The 13811-nt window shown below is 42.1% G+C and overlaps 1 protein-coding gene across 1 annotated transcript in view; it reads left to right on the top strand.

Annotated features, from left to right (window-relative positions):
• Positions 1 to 4632: 4632 nt before the first annotated feature.
• The window catches only part of TES (testin LIM domain protein), a 38669-nt gene continuing 29490 nt past the window's right edge, over positions 4633 to 13811 (top strand). Inside the window, exon 1 of the mRNA XM_004602078.3 lies at positions 4633 to 4802. Coding sequence (XP_004602135.2) covers positions 4776 to 4802 — 27 coding nt within the window. The 5' untranslated portion in view covers positions 4633 to 4775. The remainder of the gene's footprint in view (positions 4803 to 13811) is intronic.

Here is a 13811-nt window from a genome sequence, read left to right on the forward strand (position 1 = left end):
TGGTACCTGTTTATTTGATTTTATTTATTTTAATTTTTATATGTATTTTATATCCCTATAGTATTTCATATCCCTATAGTATTTTATATCCCTATAGTATTATTTGTAATTGAAACCAGCTGCTAATGAGCAATATTAACTAAATGAATGTAACAGGAGTTTTTCTAGCTTATGTTGATAAATAGCTAACATCTCAAAAGAGGCCTTTTGGGACAATATTAATAATTCAGAGAGGTGTAATTAGCTCTTTCTTTACCTCATTGGTTATAAAAAAATCCCTATGGGTGTTTCTTTCCTAAATGTTTATAGGTATATGTAGTTTTACTGTATATGTGATTTTATGCACATCAGGGCATTCTATGCTTTATCAGTGATCAGTGTCTCCAGCACAGATATTTCTTTTGACCACCTGACTCAGATGTGTTTGGCCTTGAAAACTGTAACATAGAAAATTGAACCTATTATCTTTAGAAAATTTCCTCCTTTGAATTTTATCTTATTGAGTTAGTTACATTAATCACATCAGTCACCAAGACAGATTCCTGAGTCATTCTAGAATCATTACAGAATCATTTCACTATTCTCTCCTGAAGATAATCAATTTCCATTCCTTTTGCCTCCCGTTATCATTGATTACTCTTTCACTTCTCCATACCCATTGCAACTGCTTTACTTTGATCCCCTCCTATAATAAAAAAGATATGAATATGTTTTATAAGTTTAACAAGGATATCCTTTTTATTAAGTGTAATAGGTACTAACTGTACTCTATAATTTGACATTCTGACCAAATATAATTTCTTCTTGAATTTCAAAATATTTCCATTTTTTTCTTGATGTCATCTCTGAAATCCCACCAAATAAGCCCCCGATTATAACATTTGTTTTGTTACATTTATATTATAATATTTAACCATAGCTAAACTTTTTAACTGAAAATTTTCCAATTGTGAAGTTCCCTAAAAGAGACCAAATTATCTTGTCATAGTTAAACCTCATGATCATGGAGCTTATCTTGGGTAAACTTTGCACAGGACGAAATGTTTTCAGATGATTTGGGAAAGTGGTATGGGAAAATTGGACTTTAACTGGAGAAGAAACATTTATAATCCATTTCTGTCATTCCATTTTAGTTTATTAATAGGCTAAGGAAAACATCCATGTTATAAATCAATGCTCTGTTGAACAATGTTAGTAGCCAAAGAATCAAAGATTTCAAAGTGTTGCCTAAAATGAATTTGAGGTATTTACCAAAGTTTCATAGGCCAAATGGAGCAATAATACTTAAAGTGTTGGCCTTGCATGTAGCCAACCTCTGTTAAATCCATCTTGCGGCAGCGACCCCGGCACCATATATAGTCACAAACTTCGCTCAGAGTAATACTTGAGCATAGAGCCAAGAGCAAGCCCTGACAGTAATAAAACAACAACAACAACAAAACAAAACAAAAAAACAAAAAAAAGAAACCTTCAAAAGAAACCATCCAAAACTAAAGTATGTATATTATTTGGTACATTTTACTTATTTTATCTTTTAAATGATTTATTTATTTGTTTTTGAGACCCCACCCGGAGGTGCTCAGGACTCACTTCTAGCTCTGTATTTGGCATCACTCCGGGCAGTGCTCACTGAACCTTGTGTGATGCATAGAATTGAATCTGGGGTAGGCTGCATGAAAACCATGGTGATCTCTCTCTGAACCGCAAAATTTATCTTTTACTGCTATAACATGATGTACAGGAATGTAAATGTTACCTTTCAGGTAACGTAAGGCCAGGATACCATGACACAATCAAAGTGCCAATATCTTTTCATCACAGTCTGTTCGATACTTTTAGCCCACTTCCTGCCCTCCTCCTCCTCCTCCTCATAGGGCAATTAATTTCTGTGTGCAGTCAGAATCTAAGAATTTGATTTCTTGGTAATTGTCTATTCCCTTGCTTTGTTTCTCTATGTACCACACAAGAATAAAGTCAGCTTATGTTTGTCTTTTTCTTTATTTTGCTTAGCATGGCGCCCTCCTTTCATGTATGTTCTTGCAAAAAGACAAGATTTTTAACTTTGTTCCTGAGTAGTATTCCACTTTGTGTATATATATATTACATCTTCCTTTCTTATCCACTTATGTCACTGGGTATTTGGACTGTTTCCTGATTATTCTACATAGCCCTGCTGTGGATACATCTTGAAAATTTAATGAAAATTATTTGTGTGTGTGTGTTTGCATAGCTATACAGGAATGGAGGGCTGGAGCGATAGCACAGCAGCAGGGCATTTGCCTTGCACTCAGCCAACCTGGGTTCGATTCTTCCGCCCCTCTCGGAGAGCCCGGCAAGCTACCTAAAGTATCTCACTTGCACGCCAGAGCCTGGCAAGCTATCCATGGTGTATTTGATATGCCAAAAACAGTAATAAGTCTCACAATGGAAACGTTACTGGTGCCTGCATGAGCAAATCGATGAGCAACGGGATGACAGTTACAGTGACATATAGGAATAGAACTGTGGTTCAATACTGAAGATTTAATTTTTTGAGATGTCTTCATACTTTTTTTTTTTCATGGAGACTAAACTAGTTTATATCCCCACCAATAAGGAATAAGAGTTTCTTTTTTCCCATATTCCCACCAACATTTTGTTTGTAGATTTTCTGTTGAAGTCGTATTTGTAGGTGTGAGGTTATAGCTTATTATCCTTTTTAGTTTCATGCCCCTGGTAATTAGTATTGATGAACATTTTTCATGTGTCTAACAACCCCTATGTGTCTTTTTTTGGGGGGAAGGGGTGGATTCCACACCCAGTGGTGCTTAGTACCTCTCAGGAACCAATCCTGGAGGATTCAGGGGGACATATAGGGTGCTGGGGATCGAACATAGGTTGACCTCCTGCAAGACAAGCACCCTATCAGCTGTACCATCTCTCCCTCAGAGATATGCATGTCTTTTTTGGTGAAGTATTTGTTCAACATTTCTATTTTTTTAATTGTTTTGTTGTTATTGTTGTTGTTGCTGCTGCTGAGTTTTGTGAATTCTTTGCATATCCTGTACAGTAACCTTTTGCCAGATGCACGGTGTATGCATGTTTTCTCCCTTTCCATAGACCATCTTTTTGTTTAAAGAGTGATGGTTTCTTCCACACGGCAGCAATATTGTTATAGTTTTATGTAATTCCATTTGTTTACTTTTGCTTTTATTTTCCTTACAAATGGAGTCAAATCACTAAAGACTGCTAAAGTCAGCATCATGGAGTGTTTTGTATTTCGCATTTTTAAAAAGTAGGTGACAAGTTTAGAGGTCAACAGCTGTCTGCCTATTCCAACATTTTGTCATGATCACAAACCGGAAAAAAAATTCCCTTAGTTCATCTAAATGCCACTTTACAGTTACAAACACTTCGAAGGCAGATGTTTAGACTCATTACAACTAGTTGTGTACTCAGAGACTATGAAATTGGTCACATCCATGAGCCTCTCTGGCCCTCAGTTTCTCGCCCAGGGAGAAGGCTTGACTCGGTATTCTTTTGGATTCTTTCCAGGTCTGCCAGTATGATGGGGTTACTTGCAATCACGTCTGTGTAAGATCATAAGACAGATCCAGCAATGGTGTGCTCGCGAGTTACACCTGTGAAACTACCATTGCTCAGACAGAAGGGCAGCCTGCTACCATTTCACTTAGCAGAGCTTGGGGCAAACCTTTTCTTCTAAGAGAAAGACACAACTGCTTCTGCAATAATTGGGATCATTGCTCATTTGGAAAAAACGATGACCCGCTCAGAAAACACTGAAGGTATGTGAGATGAGGTCTCTAATTTTTTTTTTGTTAAAATTTTAAATAATTCCTGTGCTTTACTATTTCTTTCATTTGTCAATTTGTATTTTCCTTATTGAAAGCTTTTTAAAGTATATACTTTTTTTTCCATTTTTTAAAATTGAATCAGGGTGAGATAGTTACAAAGCTTTCATGTTTGAGTTTCAGTCATGCAATGATCCAACAACCATCCCTCCACCAGAGCACATCTTCTACCACCAATGTCTTCAGTATCCCTCCCTCGCCCCCCACCCCCGCCCCCACCCCTACCCCTGCATCTATTTAAGACAACTTTCTTCTTTCTCTCTCCCTACTCTTGGGCATTATGGCTTGCAATACAGATAGTGAAGGGCTAGAGATGAGGTTTCTTGCTTGGGCTTCCAACATTGGAGGAAAATATTGGGGGGAAAAAAGACCAAATCCAGAATTTATCTATTTGTCTTGAAAAACCAAGAAACAAGTAGGAGGTAAGTTACTCTGGAGATCACATCTATACAAAATAAGCTGCCAGACTAGAAAGAGCGCTTCCTCATCTGGGGGTGGGGGGTGGTGGCAAGACAGGGAACCCAGTGCCTAGAGCCCAAGAGCGATTAGTCCTCCGCTGGGGCGCAAAGCAGGTCGCAGATTGGGGGAGGGGGGAGCGGTCCTTGGAGGGCGCACGCCCCGGACGCGGCCCCGCCCCTCACCTTGCCGGGGGCCGCGAAGGTGCGTGCGGCGCTCGGTGATTGGTGGCCGCCCCGCGCTGCCCGGCTGCCATTGGCTGCCGGGACCTCTTTGTTCCCGGTTCCACGCCGCAGGCGGGCGGCCGCACCGCCGGGCTGCGGAAGTTCGACGGCGCCGGCTGCGTGGCTAAGGCGGCGGCGCTCGCGTGCCCAGCACCTCCCTCCCGGTACCCGCCGCGGAGCCGGACGCCGGATGATCTTGGCGTGAGGTCACAGACGGGAGGAGGAATCCTTCGGACGGAAGATCATGGACCTGGAGAGCAAAGTGAAGAAGGTAGGGGCGGGGTGGGGTGGTGGCGCGTACCTGCGCGGCTGCGGGCGGAGGAGGGGCGGGCGCGCGGGGCGGCCGGCCGGGCGCGAGCCGGTGGTCCGTCACCCCCCGGGGCTCCCGGTACCCCGGTACCCGCCCTTCCCAGGTAGAGAGGCGGGGCCGAGCGGTCGGACTGGAGCCCCGAAAAAAGCCCAGAAAGGGAGGGAGGGAGAGAGAGAGAGAGAGAAGGGGGGTGGGGGGCGGCGCGAGCCGGGGCGGGCGCGGTGCCGTTGAAGGTGTTGGGTCCGCCTCGGTGCCCTTGCCCAGAAGCGCCCGGGCCGGGCTCCGGGCGGCTGGAGGGAGACGTCGACACTTCTTCCTGCTGGAGGAAGTTCAGCTGGATTCAGTTTCGTGTGGTTTGGGGGGGGGGGGGACCTGTGCGACGGTGACAGCGCAGGGCGCCCCCCCCCCCCCCCCAGGCTGAGACTTGAGAGTGTCCAGCCTCGGTCCTCTCCCCAGGGCCGTCGAGAGTGCCGGAGGGGCTGATGGTTCTTCTTGGTTCTTCTTTCCGCTCTTGGCTGGACTGTCTGGGCTCTGCCTTCCTCTTAGGAGAGTTCTCTGAACACCCTGCTTGGCAGCTGGCCCCCGAGGGAGGATGCCGCCCAGTGCTCCAGGGCCCCCAGAGACAGTTCCCTCTCCCGGCTGTCCCCCCTGCAGCCTTCAGGACCGCCTCCCCCTCCACCCCTCTACCTCCTGGAGCTACCTGAACCCTTCCCTGGCTTGGGTTGGCGGGGGAGCCTATGGTCTCTCTAGGGAGAAAGGCGATGGGGACTACTAGACTGTGACTCTAAAAAAATGCTAGTGTCATATTCCAGCGGGAGGTGTTCTGCAAGGTATCACGCCGGGAGTTGCGCGAGTTGCTCATGGTACCGTGCTCGCTGGTGCTCTGCAGAGAATTGCAGCTTGCCCCGCGGCCGGCCCCTTTGCACGGGGAAGGAAGTTTTGCAGCGATACATACAGGTGAAAAGTAGAGAGACGCTTTCTCCCCCACCCCCTTTTTCTGTCTGGCTCTGCTCGCTAACGTTGCTCTTTCTTCTTCATCGGCTTGAGTATTATTTTTCTGTTTCATGACCATGGAATCGGATGTTTGAAAATGTACATTCATGCGCAATGTATTTGGCTTATAAACTCTTTTAAAAAAAATGGAAGCGTCCTTTGGGAAAAAAGAATTCTTCCTTCCTGAGTGAAGTTTTTCACTAAAAAGGGATCCAAGGACAGGAAAACCATGCATTACTAAAGGTATAAGGACTGTATTTTACTATCTTCCCATTTAGTGTTTTTTTTTTTTAATCTTTAAGAAAATGTTATTATTCTTTAATGGTTACTAGTACTTTTTGGTTAATCTTCCTTGCCGCTAGGACAAATTTTGTTACTTAGTCTTCTTTTGAGCAGTGCTTATTTCTTTTTTTTAATGGGGTGATAGCAACTGAATTTAGCACTTGTCAAAAGTCTTAGGAATGCTGTCTGTGCTTATATAGATGGATTCAAAATGTGTTTTAATAACTCAGCATCCCTTAGGGGAAAAGAAGTGAAGTTCAGAATTTGTTTAGGGTAGTGACAAGGTGTTTTTAGTGTATTTATACTGGGAGAGATTGATGGGTATGGGGAGTATGTGTATTTAGAGACTACGTACATTGTCAGTTTTCCTGTCAACCTAAACTGCTCCAGAAAATAAATGACATAAAGTGAAAAGTCCAGGACAAGTGATTCTGAAATTGAGACCCAGTAGTAATTCTGGGGATGAAGAATCGAATACGCTTGTAAGGGGATATCATTTATAAAAAATTCCTTAGTTTCAAAATGTGGATTGTGATTTATAATGCGCTAGGTGTATGGTGTAAATTTTCCTCCTCCATTTTCCATTAATTTTAATTAATTTTAAATCAAATTTTTAATGGAGTCACGGTGAGATACACAGTTATAAAGTTGTTCATGATTGGGCTTCAGTCATGCAGTGTTCCAACACCCGTCCCTTCACCAGGGTACATTTCCTACCACTTGTGTTCCCAGTTTTCCTCTTGCCATCTCCCCCCCCCCCAGCCCGCCTCTATGACAGACACCTACACCCCTTTCTCGCTTTCCTTTTCCCCTTTACTTGTAAAAGTTACTCTCTTCAACCAAAACTCACTCATTCACTTCTGTTTCTCTCTGCATGCTCTCCAAGCCCTCCCCTAAAGTCACTGTCACCCCGTTGCTCATTGATTTGTTCCAGTGGGCACCAGTAACGTCTCTCATTGAGAGACTTACTGTTACTGTTTTGGGCATATCAAATACGCACGGGTAGCTTGCCAGGCTCTGCCAAGTGGGCTTGATACTCTTGGTAGCTTGCTGGGCTCTCCGAGAGGGGCGGAGGAATCGAACTTGGGTCGGCTGCGTGAAAGGCAAACGCCCAACTGCTGTGATATCGCTCCAGCCCCCACTAAAGTAGGATTCCATAAATTTAAAGCCTTTATAGATAATCCTGGGACAAAACCGGATCTTTGTTTTATGACTGTGTAAATCATTGTTGATTCTGAGGACAGAGTCCCAAGCCTTAAGTTGGAAACTACTTAAAAGATGCCAAAAATGTCCGGCTTGACTACTAGCTACGCTTGGTTTCTCTCTGTCCGAGCTTCGGACAGATCTGATGGGCTATAGATTGGACACAAAGTCGTGCAGTACTAAGAAATCTGAGATTTCAGATGATTTATATTTTGGCTATATAATCTTAAAAAGAATTCTCCATCCCCTTTAATAATTTTTTTTTTTTTAACACAGAAGGATGACTTTTGAGGTGCTTTCTGATCTAACAGCAGAATCTTCTCATTCTCTACTGGTGGGTTCTTAGATGGTTCCCCCTTGTTTCTGATTTGGGGAATATATAGAAGAAAAGGTACTATTTTGGATGCACCATTCCAAAAGCGGGGTTAGACACTGGAACTGAAACAGCCATGCCAGTAAAACCAAGAAATGTTCCCCCACTCCCACCCCCTATTCTAAAATCTTTATTCAACTATTGGTTTCAAAAGGAATTTTCCTCTGGCCAATGGAAGAACATGATTTTCCTCTTTACTGTTTTGTGAGACTGGATGGATAGCACAGCGGGTAGGGCGTTTGCCTTTCATGTGGTCGAGCGACCTGGGTTTGATTCCTCCGTCCCTCTCGGAGAGCCCTGAAAGCTACTGAGAGTATCCTGCCCACATGGCAAAGCCTGGCAAGCTACCTGTGGTGTATTTGATATGCCAAGAGCCCTAAAAGCTACTGAGAGTATCCTGCCCACATGGCAAAGCCTGGCAAGCTACCTGTGGTGTATTTGATATGCCAAGAACAGTAACAAGTCTCACAATGGAGATGTTACTGGTGCCTGCAAATAGATGAACAACAGGACGACAGTGCTACAGTGCTACTATTGTGTGTAAAAAGAAAAATGATCGTCTGTTCTGTAAGAAACTAAGCAGATGAAAGAATGCTTGTTTATTAAGGGGAATTTGGTGTTCATGTAATTTGCACTAATTTGGATTAATTACCAGCTAAAACCATTCTTAGAAGGATAAGGATTTTTATGGTTATGTGAATTCTGTTCTATTTGAAGTGAGCAGGCTAATGCTAGGATATGGGAGCTAGTGTGGTGAGCTAGGGTTGCTTTTGTTTGCTTTCGTAATTTTTTTTTTAAATCTTAACTATCGTTTATAGTAGAATTTGATTTTTATTTCTTGGCCCTGAGTTGTCTAGATCTCTTTCTGATGTTTCCTGTCTTCCCGTTGTAATTAACTGCGCAAGAGTGCCTGTGTCTGCCTGGAAGTGAAAAACTTAAACGATTTTGAGAAGCAGAAAGTGTCTCATTTTACTGTAAATGATAAGTTATGGCCCACAGCCAGCTGTTCTCCCCTTTCCTTTTTGTCACTGTCCCATGAGAATCCTTTTTTAAAAACAAAACAAAACAAAACAAAACAAAACTCGCAAGCCATACCAGAGAAGAGTGAACTTTGTAAATTCCCTTACACTGCCAGGAATTGCAGCAGCACTTTTTAATTTTACACCTCATTCATGTTCTGCCATTCTGACCTTTGTCTTTTGATCTGTCCAACGTTTTGCATATTTTTCTTCCTAAGACTATTTCTTTTATTTTTAGAAGATGAGATGCACTTTGGAGATTACAGGTCATTGGAAATCTATGTCCTTGGTGTTCACACTTGTTTGTTCACTTGCTCACATGCGATGTGTATGTGTATATAGTGAAAGCAAGTGACAACTGAACCATAAAGACGATTTCTATTAGAAATTAGAATGAGCCTTTTCTCTTAGGTGCCCTCTGATTGAAGTGGAAAAGGCAAATAACTGGTGACCTGGATGCTCAAATCTGCAGTTAAATTCTCTGCTTGAAGCCCTGCTTGCTGTGAGAATCATCGACGAGTCTGGGGGTAATGGGAGGGCAGGGGACTGCCGGAGCTCTGCCTTAGAAGCAGTTACTCTGTCTTTCGGAACAAGTGCAGAAGAAAGTAAAGTGGTCCTCAGCGGGGCTTTCATCTCTTGTAACCCATGGTGTGATTCATTACATTAATTGGATATGAAAAGTCACTTTCTCTAACTTGCCCTGAATATTGGTCTGAATAGAACTGTAGTAGGTTTTTCTATTGATTTTATTCCTTTATGCTGTCCTATGAACTAGAATTTGGGGTTTATATCTCTGCTGGCGATTAGCTGTGTATCATCACCTTACCTCCAGGCTTTGCTTGCTCAAATGCAGTGCTAAAATCTTACTTTACCTTTAAGATGCCTACTCCTACTTGACAAATAGCAGCGATCTTCAGAAAATCTCCTTCTCAGCTAATAGTAAAATACCTGTCTTCAGAACTTCTAAAGCACCTTCCCCGAAATTCAGAGGCATCTTTATTTTTGTATGAACTCATCACTTCTTTATTTTTGGCCACATCTGACAATGCTCAGAGGTTACTCATGTCTCTGCACTCAGGAAATCAACCCTAGTGATGCTCGATAAACCATATGGGATGCCTGGGATTGAATCTGGATTGGCTGCATGCAAGGAAAAGGCCCCATCAGCTGTGCCATCTCTCTGGCCCCTCATCACTTTCTTTAGATTCCCTATGTAGGTTGCGTACCTGAGCGATAGCACAGCGGGTAGGGTGTTTGCCTTGCATGCGGCCGCCCCGGGTTTGATTCCTCCGTCCCTCTTGGAGAGCCTGGCAAGTTACCGAGAGTATCCCTCCTGCACAGCAGAGCCTGGCAAGCCCCCCGTGGCGTATTAGATATACCAAAAACAGTGGGGCTGGAGCAATAGCACAGCGGGTAGGGCGATTACCTTGCACGCGGTCGACCCGGGTTCGATTCCCAGCATCTCATATGGTCCCCTGAGCACCGGCAGGAGTAATTCCTGAGTGCAGAGCCAGGAGTAACCCCTGTGCATCGCTTGGTGTGACCCAAAAAAGCTAATAAATAAATAAATAAATAAATAAATATAGATATACCAAAACCAGTAACAAGTCTCACAATGAACACGTTACTGGTGCCCACTTGAGCAAATCGATGAACAGTGGACGACAGTGCTACAGTGCAGTGCTACTTAGGTTACCGTTTTCTTAAGTGATGATTCAGTCCTGGACACACTCAGTCCAAAGCCCTGAACCCGAAGCCCTACACCCCAAGGCCTGACATCTGGGGGAGTGGCCATGTATGCTTCCCCCACACCCGGCTGCCTGTCGCCCCTATACAATTAATTAAGCAAAATCACACCTGCCATGAAGTTAGAGAAAGACAAACTCAATATAATTTCACTGTTGTGATAGAAAAAGAAAAAAAAATGTGCAAACAAAACAAAGACTGAGAAGATTGAAGAAAAAAATCTTTGTAGAAGAAAAATATTGGTGGAAAATTAGGGTCAAAGAGGTCAGTTATATGTTGATGAATGGAAACTAGCATTCTGCTCGTGAACATAGTGTAATGTGTATATATTTTTATTTGCAAGTTTGTACATCTGAAACCTATATAATGCTAATAAACTAGTATTCAATAAAAATATATGAATATGTGTAATTTTAATTAATGGCATAGTATATAAATGTTATATACTTCCATGAGAAAACCTACAGACTAAATTGAATAATTCCTTTTTTTAAAAAAAAATTTTATTGAATCACCGTGAGATAGTTACAAGCTTTCATATTTGGGTTACAATCTCAAAATGATCAAACACCCATCCCTCCACCAGTGCACATTCCCCACCACCAATATCCCGGGTATAACCCCCTTTCCCACCCTTCTCCTGTCTCTAAGGTAGACAATATTCCCCATACTCTCTCTCTACTTTTGGGCGTTATGGCTTGCAACACAGACACTGAGAGGTCATCATGTTTGGTCCATTATCTAAATTGAGTAATTTCTTTGGGGGGAGGGCATGGCCCACATGTGAGGTTGCTTCTAGTGGACTCCTATCTCTGTGCTCATTCCTGACAGAACACATGTAGTGCTAGTGATCAAGCCCAGGTGCACCAAATGCAAGGCCTGCCTTACCTGTTGTACTGTTTCTCTGCCCCTTAAATGTTTTCTTTTTTTACTTAACTCATTTTCCTTTTTAATATTTATATGGCATATAAAGAATTAAGTTTAATTAATTGAAATATGTGTAATGAAGCTTCAAAGGCTTAAACTGCTCTATTAACGGTGGCCAAATCTACCAGTAATTTATTACTTTTCTAGTTATTTGAGCATAAGAAAATGAACAGTTATGTAGTTTTTATTGATTTTCGTAAAGTTAATCACTCCCCACATTGAATGGATTTATTAAAAAGTTATGACGTGCTTTTTGCTAAGACTGTTCTAGAATCTGGGGGTATAATATCAACAGCAGACAGGCTAATTTACACCATAGAAATTACTCTCCGTTGTGAGGAATGATGAGAGTAAAATAGAAAATAAAAGTAAATGATACAGTAAGCACAACTACATTTGTACCTATTAGTGAAATCTATGTATTATCAGTAAGCTATATTTCAAACACAGAGAATAAGCTATTTTAGTGCTGAATTATAGAATTGGTTACTGGTTATACACACTTTGTTATTTGGAGTTTATCTTAATGGCAAATGCAAACAAAATGAGAAAGCAAGTTTTATGTATTAAAATGTGGAAAAGCTTGTAGATTGATCGACTAAAATAAAACCCTGCAGATGTACAAAGTGCACAAACGAATTTACTTACTGATAACAAATACCTTACATGAGAGTCATTCTTGGGTTGTGTTTCCTGTTTGCAGTCATTACTAATTTTTGTTTGGTAACTGCTGCCATGGTAGCTGAAACTATGGTTTCTAATCAGTAACATACAGTACATACAGGAAATTATTTTTTTTCTTACCCAGTATATTCAAAAAACACATGAACTACAAATTTTGCAGTCAACTTTTGGAGGAAAGGAAAATTTTGAAAAAGACTAACCAAGCTGAAAACAGGCTTCCAAACACTTAGGATTTTCAAAAGTTTAAGGACACATAATTTGGTAATTGATAAACTCACCTCTGGCCTTTGAGTATCTTTTGAGTAAGTAACCCTATACTAAGATTTGCCTTAAGCGCTATTAACTAGGATTATTAGGGAACTGATTTACACGTTATCCTTGTCCAGCCTCCACTCTTCATCCTCCTACAAGAAAACTCCAGTCAGTGCTTGGAATGTAGCTGAAGCAGTAGAGTTCTTGCCTTGCAAATAAATGTCAGGGCCTGGGTTCCATCTCCAGCCCCACTGAGAGGGACACAGCAACCGTCAGACTTAGTTTTACTTGTTTCAGTTTTCCTTAGGTTCCCACTCCACACCCAACTCCTCACTCAAATAAGGGGAAATTAGAGAAGAGGGTGGGTGACCCTAATTAACTACTGTAAGTTCATGCTGTGACCCTAAAATGATTTAAGTACTTTCAATCCGTATTCTTTTCTTGTGACAAAAGAGTATCAGGAAAGAACAAAGTTGTATGAGGAAAGAATCAGAAGAGACTCATTAGCTATACTTTAAGGACACTCCTGTGGAAGTAGTTCATGTTTTTGTCACACTGAATCTATAATCCATAGCCTTTAGTTGAGTCCAGGTACCACTGCTATTGTTTTGCTCATTTTCAAAGGCGACTATAGGGATTGCCAATTTGACTTATTCTTTTGTGTACGTATGCTAAGCATAGGGAACTTGAGCAAGGGTTGAATTGAGAGCTGTATGGGAAGCCACAGAGGAAGGATTAATGAACTCTCATGTGCTTAGGTACAGGAAAACTACTACAGCTTCATTATATTGAATCTCTGAAATGCTGAATAATCCCTGATTCACTAATGATATAGCCAGTGTGTATAATAGACATGCACATATTTTTTCCCTTATTATTTTTTTATTGAGTCACTGTGAGACACAGTTACAAAACTCTCGTGTTTGAGTTTCAGTCATACAATAGTCAAACAACCATTCCTTCACCAGTGCACATTTTCCACCACTGTCCCCAGAACAAACCCCACCCCTCCGCCCCAGCCCAACCCTCCCCCTGCATCTGTGGCAGACAAGTCAACTTTTGGAGGAAAGGAAAAAGTCCCCTACCCCACCCCCATACTCTCTCCACTTTTGGGCATTATGGTTTGCAATATAAATGCTTCGAGGCTATCATCTCGTGGCATCTATATTGTTCCTTTATCTACTTTCAGTACACATCTCCCATCCCAAAGGATCCCTCCAACCATCACTGGCTTAGTGATCCCTTCTCTATTCCAGCTGCCTTCTCCCCCAGCTCATGAGGTAGGCTTCCACCAATGGAGCCGTATTCCTGGCCCTTGTCTCTACTGTCCTTGGATATCAGTCTCATTATCACATATCTTCTTACCTGAACACAAAGCCTAGTGTAAAAGAGACTGAAAATCTGGCAATATGACTTCTTGCCTGTAGGCCAGTGAACTAGGCCCTGCCTTGCTTGAAGATAAAGTGATATTTTTTTTTTCTTTGCAAAATG

This window comes from Sorex araneus, chromosome 1 (genome assembly GCF_027595985.1).
Source record: "Sorex araneus isolate mSorAra2 chromosome 1, mSorAra2.pri, whole genome shotgun sequence".
Lineage (NCBI taxonomy): Eukaryota > Metazoa > Chordata > Mammalia > Eulipotyphla > Soricidae > Sorex > Sorex araneus.